The following is an 18424-nucleotide window of genomic DNA, read 5'->3' as shown; positions in this document are numbered from 1 at the left end:
GGGGTCAGGCAAAAGATGGGAAATTACAGGCCAATTAGCCTGACCTCAGTCGTTGGTAAGATTTTAGAATCCATTATTAAGGATGAGATTTCAGAAAACTTGGAAGTTCATGGTAAAATCGGGCAAAGTCAGCATGGTTTCATCAAGGAAAGGTCATGCCTGACAAATCTGTTAAAATTCTTTGAGGAGGTAACGAGTAGGTTAGACAAAGGACAGCCAATGGATGTTATCTACTTGGACTTCTAGAAGGTCTTTGACAAGGTGCCGCACAGGAGGCTGCTCAGTAAGATAAGAGCCCATGGTGTTAGAGGTAAGCTACTAGCATGGATAGAAGATTGGCTGTGTGGCAGGAGGCACAGAGTGGGGATAAAGGGGTCCTTCTCAGGATGGCGGCCGGTGAGTAGTGGAGTTCCGCAGGGGTCGGTGTTGGGACCACAACTTTTCACTTTATACATTAATGATCTAGATGAAGGAACAGAGGGCATCCTGGCTAAGTTTGCGGATGATACAAAGATAGGTGGAGGGACAGGTAATATTAAGGAGGCGGGGAGGCTGCAAAAGGATTTGGACAGGTTAGGAGAATGGGCAAAGAAGTGGCAGATGGAATACAATGTGAGGAAGTGTGAGGTCATGCACTTTGGTAGGAAGAATAGAGGCATAGACTATTTTCTAAATGGGGAGAGAATTCAGAAATCTGGAGTGCAAAGGGACTTGGGAGTCCTAGTCCAGGATTCTCTTAAGGTTAACTTGCAGGTTGAGTCGGTGGTTAGGAAGGCAAATGCAATGTTGGCATTTATTTCGAGAGGACTAGAATATAAAAGCAGGGATGTGCTGCTGAGGCTTTATAAGGCTCTGGTCAGACCACATTTTGAATGTTGTGAGCAATTTTGGGCCCTGTATCTCAGGAAGGATGTGCTGGCCCTGGAGAGGGTCCAGAGGAGGTTCACAAGAATCATCCCAGGAATGAAAGGCTTAACATATGAGGAACGTTTGAGGACTCTGGGTCTATACTTGATGGAGTTTAGAAGGATGAGGGGGGATCTGATTGAAACTTACAGAAAACTGGGGAAGATGTTTCCATTAGTAGGAGATACTAGGACCCGAGGGCACAGCGTCAGAGTAAAGGGAAGACCTTTTAGAAAAGAGATGAGGAGAAACTTCTTTAGCCAGAGAGTGGTGAATCTATGGAATTCATTGCCTCAGCAGGCTGTGGTGGCCAGGTCATTGAGTGTATTTAAAACCGAGATAGTTAGATTCTTGACTGGTAAGGGGATCGCAGGTTATGGGGAGAAGGTGGGAAAATGGGGTTGAGAAACTTATCAGCTATGATTGAATGGCGCAGCAGACTTGATGGGCCGCATGGCCTAATTTCTGCTCCTATGTCTTATGGTCTTATAATTCTCCAGTTATGGCCTCACCAGTGTCACATGAGCTGGGACATGTCTATGAATATTTTTGAAAATTTTTATTAAATTTTTAAACACTACATGAAACCTCATCCCGCCTGTGGATGAGGTTCCATGATAAGTGCGAAGGCCGCGTGGGCTCTTCGCCTGCCCACCAACCTTAAGGTTGGATGGGCAGCTTATTTAATTATTTCAATTTGTTCTTAATAGGTCTTTGACAATTTGGCCTGCCGAACTGAAAATCTAAATGAAGCGTGGTGACGTCAGGACACCTGCCCGATGTCACCGTGCGTCATTTTACGCGTCGGCGAGCAGGCCCCGCCCCTGCTCGCCAACCTGAAACCTCTACCCCATGTGAAATATGCTGACATCCATTCTGAATTTTCAATATGTACAACCATCTCACAAAGCTCTGAGTTGGCAACACTTCTTCCTTCGGAAATCAGAATTGTAGGATAACGCCACCAAAGAACGGAACTCCCTGGCCACTCGCTTTTAGTCTGCTGCTGACTAACCCTACACTACTAATAAGGCCTGTCTCAAAAATAGACTGGGCCTGCCATCTGATCTGAGGGGCATCTAGCAGGCTTTGTCTCCCGAAACCCACTAGCGGTTAAAATCTATCCCAGAATGTTTAGATGTGTTTCTGATACTTAACACTGGTTCTAAGATTGAAGCTCCAAGCTGTTATATCCGTGTTTTCTTGTGTATTCAGCCAGCAGTTAGCCAGAGACCTAATAAGTTTTTCATTGTGTCCTTTCATTTCAGATGTTTTTGGTACTTCTCCATTGGCTAGTCCAATCTCCCCACATTCCCTTTCTTCTGACCCTTCATCAAGAGATTCATCGCCCAGTCGGGACTCCTCCACAAGCTCTGGAAGTCCGAAGCCTCCTATAATTATCTACAGTTCTGGAAAGAAGTATGGTTTCACACTACGAGCAATTAGAGTATACATGGGTGATAGTGATGTTTATACAGTCCATCATATTGTTTGGGTAAGTGCATGTGAGACAGTGCTGTGTAGAATTTAATGTTTTGATTGTTAACTATAAAGTAAATCATTGTTTCTTTTTATTTTTGCCTGCTAGAATGTTGAAGAAGGGAGTGCAGCTCACACTGCAGGATTAAAGGCCGGCGATTTGATAACCCATGTAAATAGCGAACCAGTACTCGGCCTAGTTCACACTGAGGTGGTCGAACTGCTCGTAAAGGTACACTTAAAAAGTATATCTATCTGTATTGGGCTGCAGCTGTAGTTTTAATTTTTAATAAACTTACAGCATCATTCTTTTACTCAATTAGAGCGCCTAAAACTGAATTAATTTATACTTGTTGGTCCTGTTAAGTTGGAAAATTGAATTATTAAATTGATTTTTTTACCTGTTGGAAAATAATAAATTGTTGCCATAAATCTCTCCTTATGTCCCTAATGTATGGTGTATTTTCAAATTAGCATGAGCTCCCATGCATTGCACTAGCTAATGAAAGGGAAATTGCAGAGTAAAAGCAACTTATTTTCTTGAGCATCAGAATTGTAATGGTTTTTTTCTGAAAAACAGATATTGTGGCGATGACTATTGTTATAAATTCAAACAACTCTTTTCCAATACAGTAAGGCCTTTAGTCGCCCACTCTGTTCATTAATATTTTAAGAGCCTGTTTCATAGAATCATGGAATGATACAACACAGGCAGGGGCCATTCAATTCAGCCCATTGTGTTTGTGCCAGCTCTTGAAAAGCTCTTGGTCCCACTCGCCTGATCTTTCCCATTGCCCAGTAAACGAATTCCCTTCAAGTATTTAATCAATTCCCTTTTGAATATTTCTATTAGACCTAGTTCCACCATGTCCTTATGTCACCCTAGGTTCTTTTGCCAGTCTGTTTAAACCCATGTTCTCTGGTGACCAACCCTTCTGCACTGGAAACAGTTCCTCCTTATTTACTTTACCAAAACCGTTTCCTGCCATTCTTGGCACTATATTGCCTTTGCCACCTTATTCTTAATAAGATACATTTGCATAACCACCCAAACTGGGTACCATGTATCTTCAGAAATATTTTGTCAATGCTGCGAAATTGTATGTCAACTTTTTCAGCACCACGTTGTACCCTTGCTTTAAATTAGCCTTTTCTGTTCTCGTCCAAATCTGGAGAAGGAATCTGTTCATCTGTAGTAACAATAAAATGGGTTTTAGCCTCTCTTTCTCCTTAATGAGCTGGTGGAGTGTTACTATGCAATACAAGATGCATCTAATGGAGGGCCAGATTTAATATAATACCAGACATTTGCTTAATGTTGTCTAACAGCATTCTGCGGTCTGAACACCTCCCACAACACATGGACGAAAACCATCCCACCCATATTGTTGATAACATATGTGCGGCAAATTTCATCGGTGATCTTTTGTACTTGACATACCGCAGTGGGCTGAGATGTAGCTTTGTACTGACGCTAGTGAATGCACTTTGTCAGCAGAACTTTTCTGTTCCTTCCCTCCCTTTTCTGACATGAACTCTCTTTCATCTACACTGGAAAAATACATATGTTTCTTGAGCACTACTCTGGGGAAATCATCCAACAATGTTTTGGCATTAAATGTTGTATGTTTACTGGTTGAAATAGATAAAAGTTTGTAGAAGAGGAGTTTTAAATTTAAGAAGCAGATTTGAAACTTTTTTCTCTTAATGCAGAAAGTGACTTAAATGGCATACACATTGCTGAAAGAAAAATAGTAGAAATCCCTAAATTACTTCAATAATTTCAATTGCACCAAATGGGCTAACATCTTGTTCTGTTTTAGCCAAGTGTGAAACAGCCAATGTCAGCAGTTTTTTTTTTGTTGCTCTATAAATTTTATTCATTCATGAGATTTGAGCATCGTTGGCAAGGTCAGCATTTATTGCCCATCCCTAATTGCCCATGTGATTGAATTAATGACAGTAAATTAGCGCCAGATACTAAACACTGTTTATATGTTCTGTACATTAAATACATGCTCTAGCATAAAGTTTCCTTTTTTTAAAAAAGGTAGTATTTGCAGACTCATTCTTCATGTAGCAACCCGAGACAGCTAAATAAATGTCCCATTTGTGGAAAATCTGCTGAGGAGATTTATCTCATTCTCTCCCTGTAAGGGAGGTTGTACTAATTTGAAATGCTGATAATTTGTTTTCGTATAGAGTTTTAAAAAATTCTTTCATGGAATGTCGGAATCACTGGCAAGCCAACATTTATTACCAATATTTAATTGTCCTTGAGAAAGTGATGGTGAGCTGTTTTCTTGAAACACTGTATTCCATCTGGTGTGGGTACTTCCACAACGCTGTTAGGAAGGGAGTTCCAGGATTTTGATTCAGTGACAGCGAAGGAACGGCAATATAGTTCCAAGTCAGAATGGTGTGTGGCTTGGAGGGAAACTTGTTCCCATGCATCTGCTGCTCTTATCCTTCTAGGTGACAGAAGTCATAAGTTTGGAAGGTGGTGTCGAAGGAGTTGCTGAGTTGCTGCAGTACATCTTGTAAATGGTACACACTGCTGCCACTGTGTGCCTGTGGTGGAGGGAATAAATGTTTAAGTTGTTGGATGGGATGCCAATCAAGCTGGCTGCTTTGTCCTGAAATGTGTCAAGTTTCTTGAGTGTTGTTGGAGCTGCACTTATCCAGGCAAGTGGAGAGTATTCCTACACACGCCTGACTTGTGCTTTGTAGATGGTGGGCAGGCTTTGGGAAGGCAAAAGGTGAGTTAGTCACCTCACAATTCCCAGCCTCTGACCCACTCTTGTAGCTGCAGTATTTATACGGCTAGTCTAGTTTGGTTACTAGTCAATGGCAACCCCAGTATTTTTGTGGTGGGGGATTCAGTGATGATAATGCCATTAAATGTCAAGGGCAATCATCAGCAAACATCCCACTTCTGACTTTATGATGGACGGAAGGCCATTGATGAAATAGCTGGAGATGGTTAGGCCTGGGACACTACCCTGAGGAAATCCTGTGACAATGTCCTGGTACTGAAATAATTGACCTCCAACAACCACAACCATCTTCGTTTCTGCTAGGTATGACTCCAAACAGCGGAGAGTTTTCCCCTTGATTCCCATTGACTTCAATTTTGCCAGGGCTCCTTGATGCCACACTCAGTCAAGTGCTGCCTTGATGTCAAGGGCAGTCACTCTTACCTTCCCTCGCTTTCAGCTCTTCTGTTCATGTTTGGATCAAAGCTGTAATGAGGTCAGGAGCTGTGTGGCCCTGGCAGAACCCAAACTGAGCATCAATGAGCAGGTTATTGCTGACTAAGTGCAGCTTGACAGCACTGTCGATGTCACCTTCCATCGCTTTGCTGATTTTTGAGAATAGACTGGTAATTGGCCGGGTAGGATTTGTCCTGCTCTTAGTAGACAGAACATAGTTGGGCAGTTTTCCACATAGCCGGGTAGATGCCAGTGTTGTAGCTGTACTGAAACAGCTTGGCTAGGGGCGTGGCTCATTCTGGAGCACCTGTATTCAGCTCTGTTGCTGGAATATTGTCAGGGTTCATAGCCTTTGTAGTATCCAGTGCCTTTTAGCTGTTTCTTGATATCACTTGGAATGAATCAAATTCCCTGAAGACTGGCATCTGTGATACTGGGGCCCTCTGGAGGAGGCCAAGATGGATCATCCACACAGCACTTCTGCTGAAGATGGTTGCAAATCTTCAGCCTTGTCTTTTGCACTGATGTGCTGGGCTTCCCATCATTGAGGATGGGGATATTTGTGGAACCTCCTCATCTGGTTAGTTATTTAATTGTCCACCACCATTCACGACTGAATATTGCGCACGCTGATCTTTGATCTGATCCGTCGGCTGGTGGGATTGCTTAGCTCTGTTTATCTCCTTCTGCATCAGCTGTTCGGCAGCATGCAAGTAATCCTGTGTTGTAGTTTCACCTGTTTGACACTTCATTTTTCAGCATTCATGGCGCTGCTCCCCTGCACTCTTCATTGAACAAGGTGGTCGCCCAACTTGATGGCAGCAGTTTTGAGCAAAGAAGATGCTGGGCTATGAGGTTACAGATTGTGGTTGAATACCCATAGCACCCAGTTTTGAGCTGCCTGTTCTGAATCTATCCCATTTGGTATGGCGGTGGAGCCACACAGTATGTTGGAGGGTATGCTTGGTGTGTAATGGGGACTTTGTCATCACAAAGACCACGCTGTGGTCAATCCTACCCCTACAGTGCTGGACAGGTACATGTGCGACAGGTAGTTTGGTGAGGACAATGTCAAGTAGATTTTTCCCTCATGTTGGTCCCATCACCACCTGCCACTGGCCCAATCTGGCAAATATGCCCTTCAGGTCTTGGCCACCTCAGTCAGCAGTGGTGCTACCGAGCCATTGTTGGTGATGGACATTGATGCCCCCCACCTAGAGTACGTTGTGTTCCCTTGCCAATCTCAGTGTTTCTTCCAAGTGCTGTTCAACATGGAGGAGTACTGCTTCATCAGCTGAGAGACGGTAGTAAGTGGTCATCAGCAGGAGGTTTCCATGGTCTGGCAGCATCGGCGGAGAAGAAAAGAGTTGACGTTTCGAGTTCTCATGACCCTGCAACAGAACTAGGTGAATCCAAGGAGAGGTGTGAAATTTCACCCCTCTCCTTGGATTCACCTAGTTCTGTTGAAGGGTCATGAGGACTCGAAACGTCAACTCTTTTCTTCTCCGCCGATGCTGCCAAATCTGCTGAGTTTTTCCAGGTAATTCTGTTTTTGTTTTGGATTTCCAGCATCCGCAGTTTTTTGTTTTTATCAGGAGGTTTCCATGCCCACATTTGACCTGATATCTTGAGACTTCATGGGGTCTGGAGTCAATGTTGAGGATTCCAGTGGCAACTCCCTCCCAACTATTTACCACTATGTTGCCACCTCTGCTAGTTCAATCCCGCTGAGTGGGACAGGACATTCCCAGGGACGGTGATAGTGGTGTCTGGGACATTAGCTGTAAGGTATGATTCCGTGAGAATGACAATGTCCGGCAGTTGCTCGACTAGTCTGTGGGACAGCTTGCCCAATTTTGGCACAAGCCCCTAGATGTTATAAGGCGGACTTTGCAGGGTTGGATGTGACATTGTTGTTTCCGGTGCCTAAGTCGATGCCAGATGCTAAGTTGTGTTTCATTCTTTTTTGATTTTTCTATAGCAGTTTGGTACAACTGAGTGGCTTGCTAGGCCGTTTCAGAGGAGAGTTAAGAGTCAATCACATTGCTGTGGGTTTGTAGGCCGTGTAGGCCAGAGCAGGAAAGGACAGCAGATTCCTTTCCTAAAGAGCATTACTGAAGGGCATTTTTATGACAGTCGATAATAGTTTCATGGCACTGAGACTAGCTTTCAATTCTGGATTTTTATTAAGGAATTGAATTGAAATTCCACAAGCTTTCATGATAGGATTTGAACCTGTGTCCCCAAGACATTAGTATAGGCCTTTGGATTACTTGTCCAGTGACTTTATCACAATGCCACCAGCTCCCCCACAGGATGGCAGAATATGTGCAGGAATGCAAGGGGAAGAATAGGATTAAATCTGTAATCTATATGATAATGCTAAAGGGATGTATTTAAATACTAAAGATACCAGAACTTTAAAATTAGTATCCGTCCTCCAAACCCCAAGTAACTTACTTTTTCATACTGTTATATTTTGGTTCTCAGGTGCTTTGCTTCCAACGAATTGAATTCCTCTGGCCATGTTTCATACCCATTTGGTTAAAAAACACTTTTTAACACTTTATCAATATTTAAATAACTGCACACACACACTACATAAAATGGTTCATTTTAATTCTGGCATTGAATTGCAGCCGTGGATTAATTTTATCTGCACTTTTCAGAGAAATTAGCTGTAAAACATTTTCATTAATTGAAGTTGATCCTGTACGAGTAACTGTTTTCCTATTGATTGTGACTAGAGTGGAAACAAGGTCGCTATCACGACCACGCCGTTTGAGAACACATCAATAAGAACTGGTCCGGCAAGAAGACACAGCTACAGAAGCAGAATGATGAGACGGAGCAAGAAAACAAAAAAGAAGGAAGGTCAAGAAAGGTACCTGCTACGTTCCCTTTTTTAACAAACTGAACATAAAGCCTGGAGCAAGAAAAGCCATTCAGCCAATTGACCCTATTCCTCCCAGAGTCCAAGAATGATTATTCTATCACAGACTCTCTTTGGCCACTCCTCCTTACTCGTATCCTGGGAGGTGGAAGCAAATCGAACTGAACTATCAAGATTGCTAACCAATGTTTCCTCTGTGTTTCTTGTACTGGATGGGCTAGAAACTCCTCTGAGCACGACATTTTTATCCATGCACAATTAACATTTTAAAAGTCACAACTTGCACGAAGCTGTGAGTAGCCTCTTTATTTCAATGGGTGGTGCATTACAGGCTGCTGCACGGCTACATGTGCATGCAGCTTAGAGGGGCCATTGCTTTCTTGCATTCTCATGCACTTTGTCCCTCTTGTCTTACTGATTTCATTTTACCTCTCCTCACATATCCCATTCTAATTCTCCGCTCAATTGTTGCACTCGCCATCTCCCCTCTCATCCCCATTCCATTCCTCCTCACATCTGTACCCTTCCACCTCTCCTTACACATTTCACACCTGGACTATTAGCTTCCCTTTCCTGACACAACAGTTCACACTTTCAGGAGAGAGATGAAATGTGAAAGGAGCAGGAAGGATGTGGACAGCTCAAAAGTCTGACTTTATACCATGAGCAACCTTAAAAATGCATCCATCTCACCAAACAGCAAAATGGACCTCATTTAATCTGGTCTCTCATCCAGTGACCCTAGACAGCTTCAATTGGCCTGCAGTTTCTAAGCTGGTATCTGTGTCTCAATCAATGTTAAAGGCAGGTGTTCATTGGCCATGTTCCATATGAATGATAAATAACCCGACCTTCATCATAAGCCTGTCTGCCAGAAGGCAGTAGATGCTTATTGAAGTTAAATCCCTTGATCAGCCTCACCCCAGATAGTGTGCATTTATCTGGGAATGATGGGCTGTGCCCACTAGGTTGCTGATCTTTTTGCCGTGGGCATTTCTGGGCTGTTCAGCTCCAGATTGAGTCCTGGGGTCTTGAGAGCTGCTGAATAGGGTGCGTTCCAGAGTCTCACTCTAGTGCAGGGTTGGCAACCAGACGCTGCCCGGTTTCCAGCGCCTTCACCCAGCTCAGCCCTTCCTCTCCCCTCCCCACACAGGCTGACTGGCTAGCGGGGAATTTTTTCCAAGTCCTGGAATTGTGCCCCTGCCACATCCCTTGACCGATGAATCTAAAGCTCTTACCATCTGAAGCTTAGTCTTTCCAGGGGCTCTGAGGCTTTGTCCTGGCTCTTCACCCATGCCCTTTTCACCATGCGCTGGTTATTTCTGGGCATAATTGTCTTGCCCCAGCTCAAGTTCACTGCTCCTTCACTCACGGATTACCCCTCTCTCCTGCTCTCGCTGCTCCTCCAGTCACAGATTCCCCCTCTCCCGCTCTCACTGCTCCTCCAATCACAGATTCCCTCTCTCCTGCTCTCGCTGCTCCTCCAATCACAGATTCCCTCTCTCCTGCTCTCGCTGCTCCTCCAATCACAGATTCCCTCTCTCCTGCTCTCGCTGCTCCTCCAATTACAGACTTCCTCTCTCCTGCTCTCGCTGCTCCTCCAATTACAGATTTCCTCTCTCTTCCTGCTGTTCCAATCACAAGTTCCCTCCAATCACAAGTTCCCTCCAATCACAGCTGCATCTTTTCCTGCTCTGTATCCAGACTCTTACACTTTTGCCATTGGGATTTAATGTTTGGATCAGTCTGTTGTCTTGGCTGCTGCTGTGGGCAACCTGTTTATGCCAATGTGTGGGACTTTCAAGTTTACTGAGCGGCTACACACGCATTCACCTTAGAGGGAACATTAGACGGAATTTTCCCAGCCCCGTAGCAGTGGGCTTGGAAGGGGTGGGGGCCGGGAACATAGCGAGAAGCTACATCGGGGTGGCTCCCCAACACATTCCTGCTACCAGGGTTCTTTCCCAGGGACAGTTGGGGGATCAGACCAGTTTACATACTTAAGGCCCAATTAGGGCGATTGAGGCCATCCCTGGGGCCATCAGAGCCAGAGGCCCCATGTTTCAAGGTGGGAGCCACGGGTATGAAAGTGAGCCCCTGTGGCCCCAACGATGCATTTGGAGGGGATTCACCTCCAAACAGAGCGGCCTGCACCTTCTCCCCTCTGATTTATTTATTTACTTTTACCTCTCCAAGAAAGCCTCGGTGCCCTCATGGTTTTCTGATCTTCCTCAGGAGCACCCACCACTCCCAGTCCAGGCAGGGCTCTAGAGCTGCTGGCCCTCTCATTGGGCTCACAACTTCGGGGGGGGCCTGCCTCCTGTTCAGGCATATCGCTGAGCCGGTCTCACTGCCCATAAATGCAGACCCTGGACCCCCATTTGGTCCTGACATCGGGGTCACAAAGCCCACGGTAACATCCTGCCCATGGTCTTTAACCCTTAAACCCTCTTAAGAAACACTGGCCAGGATTTTGTCGGGCTGATGGGGGTCTTGCCCACCAGTCGGAGAATTGGCAGGGAAACCCCGGCGGTGTAAGTCCTGGCTGCCGAGAGCTGCCGGTCGATCAGATGCCAGCAGCTCCTCATGCTGCCAGCAGGAGTGGTGACTGCTGGCAACACTGCAGCCATTAGGGGCCTGGGATCATGGTGGGAGCCCAGACCAAAGCCCCCCTCCCTAGAGGCCGCTGGAAAACCTGACAGGCTTTGCTGGGCAGCCTTCCGAAGGCGCGGGAAAGCTGTGTGGCCTCCTTGTCACCCCTGAGCCACCACCAAATTGTGTTGGGCTCAGAGATGATGGGTGTTAATTGGCTCATTAATTAGCCTAATTGACATCCCACTGCTGGTGGCTGGGGATCCTGCATCTGCCCCTTCTGCCCCCCAACTTAAAGAGGAGGTTTTGCTGCCAGCGGGAGACTGACACGGGGCCTCTCCCACGATTATGTGGCCTGGCCACCATGGTTCCCACCGAGACGGGCTGCATTAAATCAAGCCTAATGTTCATAACGGATATGCTTCATATACTTGCATCGGAAGCGGTTCAGAGAAGTTTCACTAGGCTGATTCCTGGGATGAAGGGGTTGTCTTCTGAGGAAAAGTTGAGCAGGTTGGACCCATACTCATTGGTGTTTAGAAGAATGAGAGTGACCTTATTGAAACATTTGGGGGAGGTGGTGGCATGGTGGTATTGTTGCTGGACCAGTATTTCAGAGACCCAGGGTAATGCTCTGGGGACCCGGGTTTGAATCCCACCACGGCAGATGGTGGAATTTGAATTCAATAAAAATCTGGAATTAAAAGTCTGATGACCACAAAACTACTGCCGATTATTGTAAAAACCCGTCTGGTTCATTAATGTCCTTTAGAGAAGGAAATCTGCCGTCCTTACCTGGCCTGGCCTACATGTGACTCTAGATCCACAGGAATTTGGCTGACTCTTAAAAAATGCCCTCTGAATTAGGGATGAACAATAAATGCCGGCCTAGCCAGCGAACCATGAACGAATAATAATTTTTTAAAATATAAGATTCTGAGGGGGCTTGCCAGGGGAGATGCTGAGAGGATGTTCCTCTCATAGTAGAATCTAGAACTAGGGGGCCTCCTCCTCCTCCAATTCCCATGTCCTGAGAGGTCTTTGACAACCATGGACCTCCATTAGACTGGTCCATGATTAAAGTACTGCAGTAGTTTGCTGCCTGCCTTCTGCTCTTACGCATTTTGGAAGGATTTACAGGCTGACAATCCGTCTGTTTGACCACATTTTGAACGCATCTTCCGCAGACATCGAGTCCTGAAGTGGGACTTGAACCTGAGGCTTCTGGCCTAGAGGTAGGGTCGCTACCACTGCGCCACAAAACCTCCATAACTAAGGGGGACAGTTCAAAAAATAAGGGGTCTCCTGTTTAAGATGGAAATGAGGAGGAATTTCTTCTCTCGGGGGATTCGCTGGGGGGGGGCGAAGAGTTATGGGAAACAGCCAGGCAAGTGGAGTCAAGTTTGCAATCCCATCAGCCATGATCTAATTAACTGGCAGAGAGCCAAGGAGCCAAGAGGCCCGCACCTGCTCTTATTTCTTACGATCTTACTATCCCACAATTTTTTTCCAGTTTCAGCATAGCACATTCTTTGGTAACTTTGAGTGTTCCAGATCACTTAGTTAGATTCTTAAAATAAAAAGATTGATCTTGAGTAGGGAAAAAAATTGCCAAGTTTAACCTGTAACACCTCATATATTATTTTTCAACAGAAGGCGGTCGCTCTTTAAAAAGTTTGCAAAGCAGCCTGTCATACTTCATACCAGCCGGAGTTTCACCTCATTGAACCGTTCGCTTTCATCCAGTGACAGTATGCCTGGATCACCAACACACAGTTTATCTCCTAGGTCACCGACACAAAGCTTCCGGTCAGCCCCTGATTTTCAGTCGGGTGAGTTTTCCACTTGTTTGTGAGATTCTTGTGTTCGTTCATTTTTTTTTTTCCTATTTGCAAAGTTTTCTTCGAGTGAGAAGACAACATTCCACTATCAGTGAAGTCATCGAGTGTTATGATCATTTCACAGTTAGAATTACGGGATAAGTTCTAACCTCCGAGAGAGGCCGTTAACTCGGTAACGTAGTGTGTCAGCCATGGCTCAGTTGGTAGCGTGTTACCTCTGTGTTAGAACATTGTGAGTTCAACCCCCAATCCAGACACTTGAGCAGAAAGATCAAAGCAGATACTCCAATGTAGTACTGCACTGTCAGAGGGGACAATTTTTGGACCAGAAGTTAAACTGAGTCCCCACCTGTTCTCTGAAGTAGACTTCTAAAATCCCATGGCACTATTTTAAAGAAGAGCAGGGGATTTATCCCCCAGTGTCCTGATCAATGTTACCCCTCAATCAGAACAACTTTATAAAAAAAATACATCGATAAATTGGTTATTATTGCATTTCTGTTTGCGGGCTCGCTGTGCACAAATTGGCTGCTGTGCTTTCTACATTACAATGATAATTACAGTTCAAAACTACTTCACTGACTTTGAAGCACTTTGGGGCATCCTGAGGTTGTGATGGGTGCTGTATAAATGCAAGTCTTTTGTTTCTCTTTAATATCTTAGTACACTGTAGAAAATCTAGAAAATAAACACCCACAGTTCTTTAGTTTTCTAAAATATTTTTGAGTACATTTTGTCAATTATAGACAAGTTTGTTCAAAGATAAGAAGAACCGTCAAATTTCATTATAAAAAAGTCAGTGCTATCACTTTCTTAACATTTCTCCTGAACCTAAAATCCCCATTTATTATAATGAATAAAGCCAAGAGCTACTGTAAAGTCCAATATAATGGCCACACAACATAAAGCCTCCATCCTGACCTTTATGCTAGCCATTAATTGATTATAATGGTCCTGCTATCTTAATGAAATTCGGCTGTAAATACATTTGGTGCTCAGAAAATGTAGAATAGATTCAAGAAGGAACCCAATAGACTGACTCTTCCAATTTACTCGCTCTTCTTTTCCCTGTTCTCATGGAAGTTGAGACTTGTGCCATGGTAAAGTTTTATAGGTATTTTCAGTGTCTGTGAACAATGATTTCTATTTCACCTTGGGAAAACACATCTGTCCTCACCCTGCACTTCCCAGTAGAGGTAATCAGAGAAGGAACCCTAGCAATATTTTCATCTTCCTCCTCAGTGATTTTGGGGCAGGTTGCAGTACTCATACTGTTGACCAGATGACAAATGCCAATATGTTGACAATCCAGGACTGAACACATGCCCTCTTTCTAAGTAGCACATTACTGAGTATATTCCCCCTGTTGAACCTCAGTTGATCTTTAGAATGAACCTGTTGTGTTAACTTAATGCCGTCAATCATACATGGTGTTTGTTATTAGATTCTAATTACTGAGATTTTAGTTGAATTCAGCAATTTAACATTGCATTAGCTGTAATAAATTACTGCAAAGTCTTGTCATCAGAATGTTGTATTACAACATTCAAATCTCATCAGCTGCAAGTTTAGTAAGTTGATGCACTGTCTTTTGCACGGTAAGGTAAAATATACAAACTCGGGTTCGTAGCTTGGGCAAACAATTGACAGACTAACCATTTGTAAAATGTTTTGTTTTGACAGGTACAAATTCTTCACAGAGCAGCTCCCCCAGCTCAAGTGCTCCAAATTCCCCTGCTGGCTCTGGTCACGTTAGACCAAGTACACTTCATGGATTGAGTTCAAAGCTAGGTGGACCAAAATATAGATCGGGCAGGCGGAAATCAGCTGGTAGTATCCCTCTATCCCCTCTGGCACGAACCCCTTCTCCTACACCCCAACCAACTTCGCCGCAGAGATCACCATCACCCTTGCTTGGTCACTCAATTGGAAGTTCCAAAATGGCACAGACTTTTCCTGCTAAAATGCACTCACCACCAACTATTCTAAGGCACATGGTTCGGCCTAAAAGTGCAGAGCCTCCAAGATCACCGTTATTAAAGAGAGTGCAATCTGCTGAAAAACTTTCTCCTTCTTATACGTCTGACAAGAAACAATTGTGTGCTCGTAAGCATAGCCTTGAAACATCTCAAGCAGAAGGAAGGAAAGAGTCTTTACAGAGAGATTTGTGTCTACATAGTTTAGAAGAGAACGCATTTGAAATGTCATCCATCACCAAAGTTAGACCTGTGGAACAGGGTTGTCTCAAACGTCCTGTAGCAAGAAAGGTGGGAAGGCAGGAGTCACTTGATGAAGCTGATAAAGAGAAACTGAAGGCGATAGTTGTAAAGAAGAAAAATTGGAATGTGAGACGAGAATCTCTTCAAAAACAAAATGCCATACAAGAGCCAAACACTGGACATGAAAATGTAACTCAGGCAAGCGTAGAGGTGGCTGAGTTTAATTTGGACGTTGCTGAAGATTCTAAGTGTAATGAAATTAAAATGCAACGTTCAGATGAACAGCACATAACTGCAAGTGGCCCACTGTTATCCTCTTGCAAAAAGCTTGGTACCAGCTCCAGTATTCACGATGACATCCCATCAGTGTTGCAGACTGCACATCCTGACCCCAAAGTTGAAAGTTCCACATCAGCTCCTGGTGTACTTAACCCCGAGAAACCATCCACAACTTCAGAGGTGAAGAAACTCTGTGGAAAGGATGTTGAGGTAGAATGGAGTAGAAAGCACACTAAAGAGCCAAATGTTTGTGAAAGGTTGGAAACCAAGACCTCAAATGTAGAACTTATAGGAAGCAAAAAGTGTTACAGAGAAACTCATAATGGTATGAGTTCATCAGAAATGTTCAAGAGTGAAATGATCTCACCTGCCCACACCACTCAGCCAAAGACACTAACATCTTTGAGTAAAGAGGAATCCTCGGTTATGAAGAAAAACAGTACATCAGCAAGTACTACATGCACTTCTCACAGTCATTTGAGGTCAACCCCATCTGACTGTTCCAAGATAGTAACTGGAATGGCTCAAGTTACTTTAGACAAACCGCAGTTAAGTTTAATGACTGAGGGTGTTCCCAGGCAGATGACTGAATGTAAAATGGATGGTAGATCTATCTTGAGCCTAAAGCCACTGGAAGGTACCCTTGATATTGCTTTCTTGTCAGGTCCGAGTACGTCTAAGGCAGAGACATATTTACCTACAAGACATGAACAGCAGAGCTCATCACTAAAGAGCACATTATGCCACAAGGTCAGCCCGAATAATAATGCACAACCATCTCTTTCGAAAAGCAATATGCCCGCATGTGGCAAGGCAGATGAAACAAAGAATGTTTCTCAAAGCTTACTTCTTAGTCGTTTATCTGTTGAGGCCTCAGGTGGAAAGCCTGAGACAAAGGAAAGCAGTTCAACATGTTCAGTAAAGGATAAAACCTGCGAGACCAAACGCAGTCTCGGGTCTGCACCTCAAAGCGTAAGTTCAGAAATGTGTGCATCTAATGAGAGAAAAGACACCATGGGCCTTAAGGGAAATAAGCAAGTTAGTCATTCACAGCCATGTACTGTGGGGAAAGGGAACACTTGGAAAGATCCATCAAAGTTGTCCTTGTTGCAACACCATTCTCCTTGTGGTACACATCTGGAAATGGACACAAGCAACCAAAAACAATGTCCAAAGGAAGCATCACAGGAAAAGCAACCTAAGAATTCATAGCAAGTTAAAGTAGAGGTTTTAGTGCAGTGAAAATGAGAGCAAAATTGCAAATATATAAATAAACTGACAACAGTACTTTCCCTCTTCCATAAGCATGGCAGAATCCTGTTTCTCAGTAACTAAAGTCTTTGGGTTAATACCTTTAAAAAAAAGTTAAATATTCTTTTCTGGCCCCTGCCCACCCACCTACCCCACCAGCAATTGCTTTGTTTATAATGACTAATAGAAATATCCTGGTATTTATACAAGATCACTTGAATGTCCAAAATATTGGGTGTAGAAAGATCTTTTTTTTGTACATATAATGTAATAAATGGCTCACGCAGCTTTGGGAAAGAACATTGTGGGCATAATTTAACCATGAAAACATGTAACACACTCCTTGTTCTCTGTGGTAACATGAATAAATGTTCATTGTGTGGTTAAAAAGTGGTGGTGTTATTTTATCTGTAACAAATTTCACATGAAAGCACCCTTAGTGGCATTCAGTAAAAGTTGCTGTATAAATGGAACATTTGTGTGGCTATGGAAAAGCTTGCTGTTTTTAGCAGGTAACGCTAAAATTTACATTCCATTTGAATGCATTGAGTAGCTCTGTACATTTCAAGCAACATCATTTCATTTGTGAGGAAAAAATGTACATATTATCTACAAAAGGGAGTTTATGGGTTTTTTTGTTCACGAAGGAGAGGGGACCTGTTGGAGTCACTCGGTGCTGAATGGAATTGTTTTTTCTAAGTTAATTTTGCTAAGCCTTTATTTATCTGTTTCTGTGTAGAAAAACGGGATTTAGTGTTTGTTTTGGCTGAAATAAACGGGAATACACAGGTAAAAACACATCAGTGCAGTGAAGACTTGGGCGTGTATTACTCAATTGAGAAAAATCCCTGTAAAGATGTTACCTTCTATTCTACAGCCTTTAAACAAAATCTGTGCTCCTAGCTGGTTATAAAACATATTAAACACTTGTTTACAAATGTATCAGAGGTGTAAATAACTATATGGCAATGTTATGTTTGCCAAATCTATGTGTGGCATTTTGGAAACCTCACAGGTATTTTGTTTGTATATGTACCAATTTATGTTTTGGTAATAATGTACCAACAAACTGTTGAACATGTGAAGAATGTTGGGCCGTGTGGAATCTGGTTTGTTGTGTTCTGTTGTGGCGCAGGTGAAGTTAGGTGTGTGCTGTACCTGTTGGCTTGGAGTACTCGCTATAGTTGGACTGATGCTTAAAGCAATGATTTGAAATATGCTGTCAGAACTGTGCAATAAAAAAAAATGTTTGCAGCTTCTGTGTTTTGTTTTTCCACCACAGAGCTTTGTGAATGTTCTAATTGTATTGTAATGGAAAAGAAATATTTATACTTATGCATTTGCATATCACAAAAAAAATAAATGTTTTTCAGCATGAAAAGATGTCTGTTCATTACAGCAGTTGAAAGTCTTACTGTTCTTTCAAGAAACAACCCAAGAAGAACACTAAACAGATAAAAGTTAGTGGTGCTGGCTTTTCAAAGTTCCTCTGTAATAATCAATGATCGTTGAATGTACCAATGTAACATATTGAAAAAACATGTCTAAATGGGCTTTTTTTCCCATTCTTTCATGGGATCCAGGTATCAACTTTTGACACTTTTGTCGTTGACTTGTAATTGCCCTTGAAGCTTGCTCGGACATATCAAAAGGCAGTTAAGAGTCAACCATATTGCTGAGAATCTGGAGTCACATGTAGGCCAGACCAGGGGGTAAGGACGACATATTTCCTTTCCTACAGAATATTAGTGA

The 18424-nt window shown here is 43.4% G+C and overlaps 1 protein-coding gene across 5 annotated transcripts in view; it reads left to right on the top strand.

Moving 5' to 3' along the window:
* mast4 (microtubule associated serine/threonine kinase family member 4) overlaps positions 1 to 18053 on the top strand; it is a 528952-nt gene extending 510899 nt beyond the window's left edge. For all 5 annotated transcript variants that reach the window (XM_041186024.1, XM_041186028.1, XM_041186025.1 and 2 more), the window contains 5 exons: positions 2175 to 2401; positions 2495 to 2617; positions 8345 to 8481; positions 12736 to 12914; positions 14607 to 18053. In XM_041186024.1, the coding sequence (XP_041041958.1) occupies positions 2175 to 2401; positions 2495 to 2617; positions 8345 to 8481; positions 12736 to 12914; positions 14607 to 16633 (2693 nt within the window). In that variant the 3' untranslated portion in view covers positions 16634 to 18053. The remainder of the gene's footprint in view (positions 1 to 2174; positions 2402 to 2494; positions 2618 to 8344; positions 8482 to 12735; positions 12915 to 14606) is intronic.
* Positions 18054 to 18424: the final 371 nt, after the last annotated feature.

This window comes from Carcharodon carcharias, chromosome 4 (assembly GCF_017639515.1).
Source record: "Carcharodon carcharias isolate sCarCar2 chromosome 4, sCarCar2.pri, whole genome shotgun sequence".
Lineage (NCBI taxonomy): Eukaryota > Metazoa > Chordata > Chondrichthyes > Lamniformes > Lamnidae > Carcharodon > Carcharodon carcharias.
The sequence above is the reverse complement of the archived record's forward strand: the minus strand, read 5'-3'. Positions and strand labels throughout refer to the sequence as shown.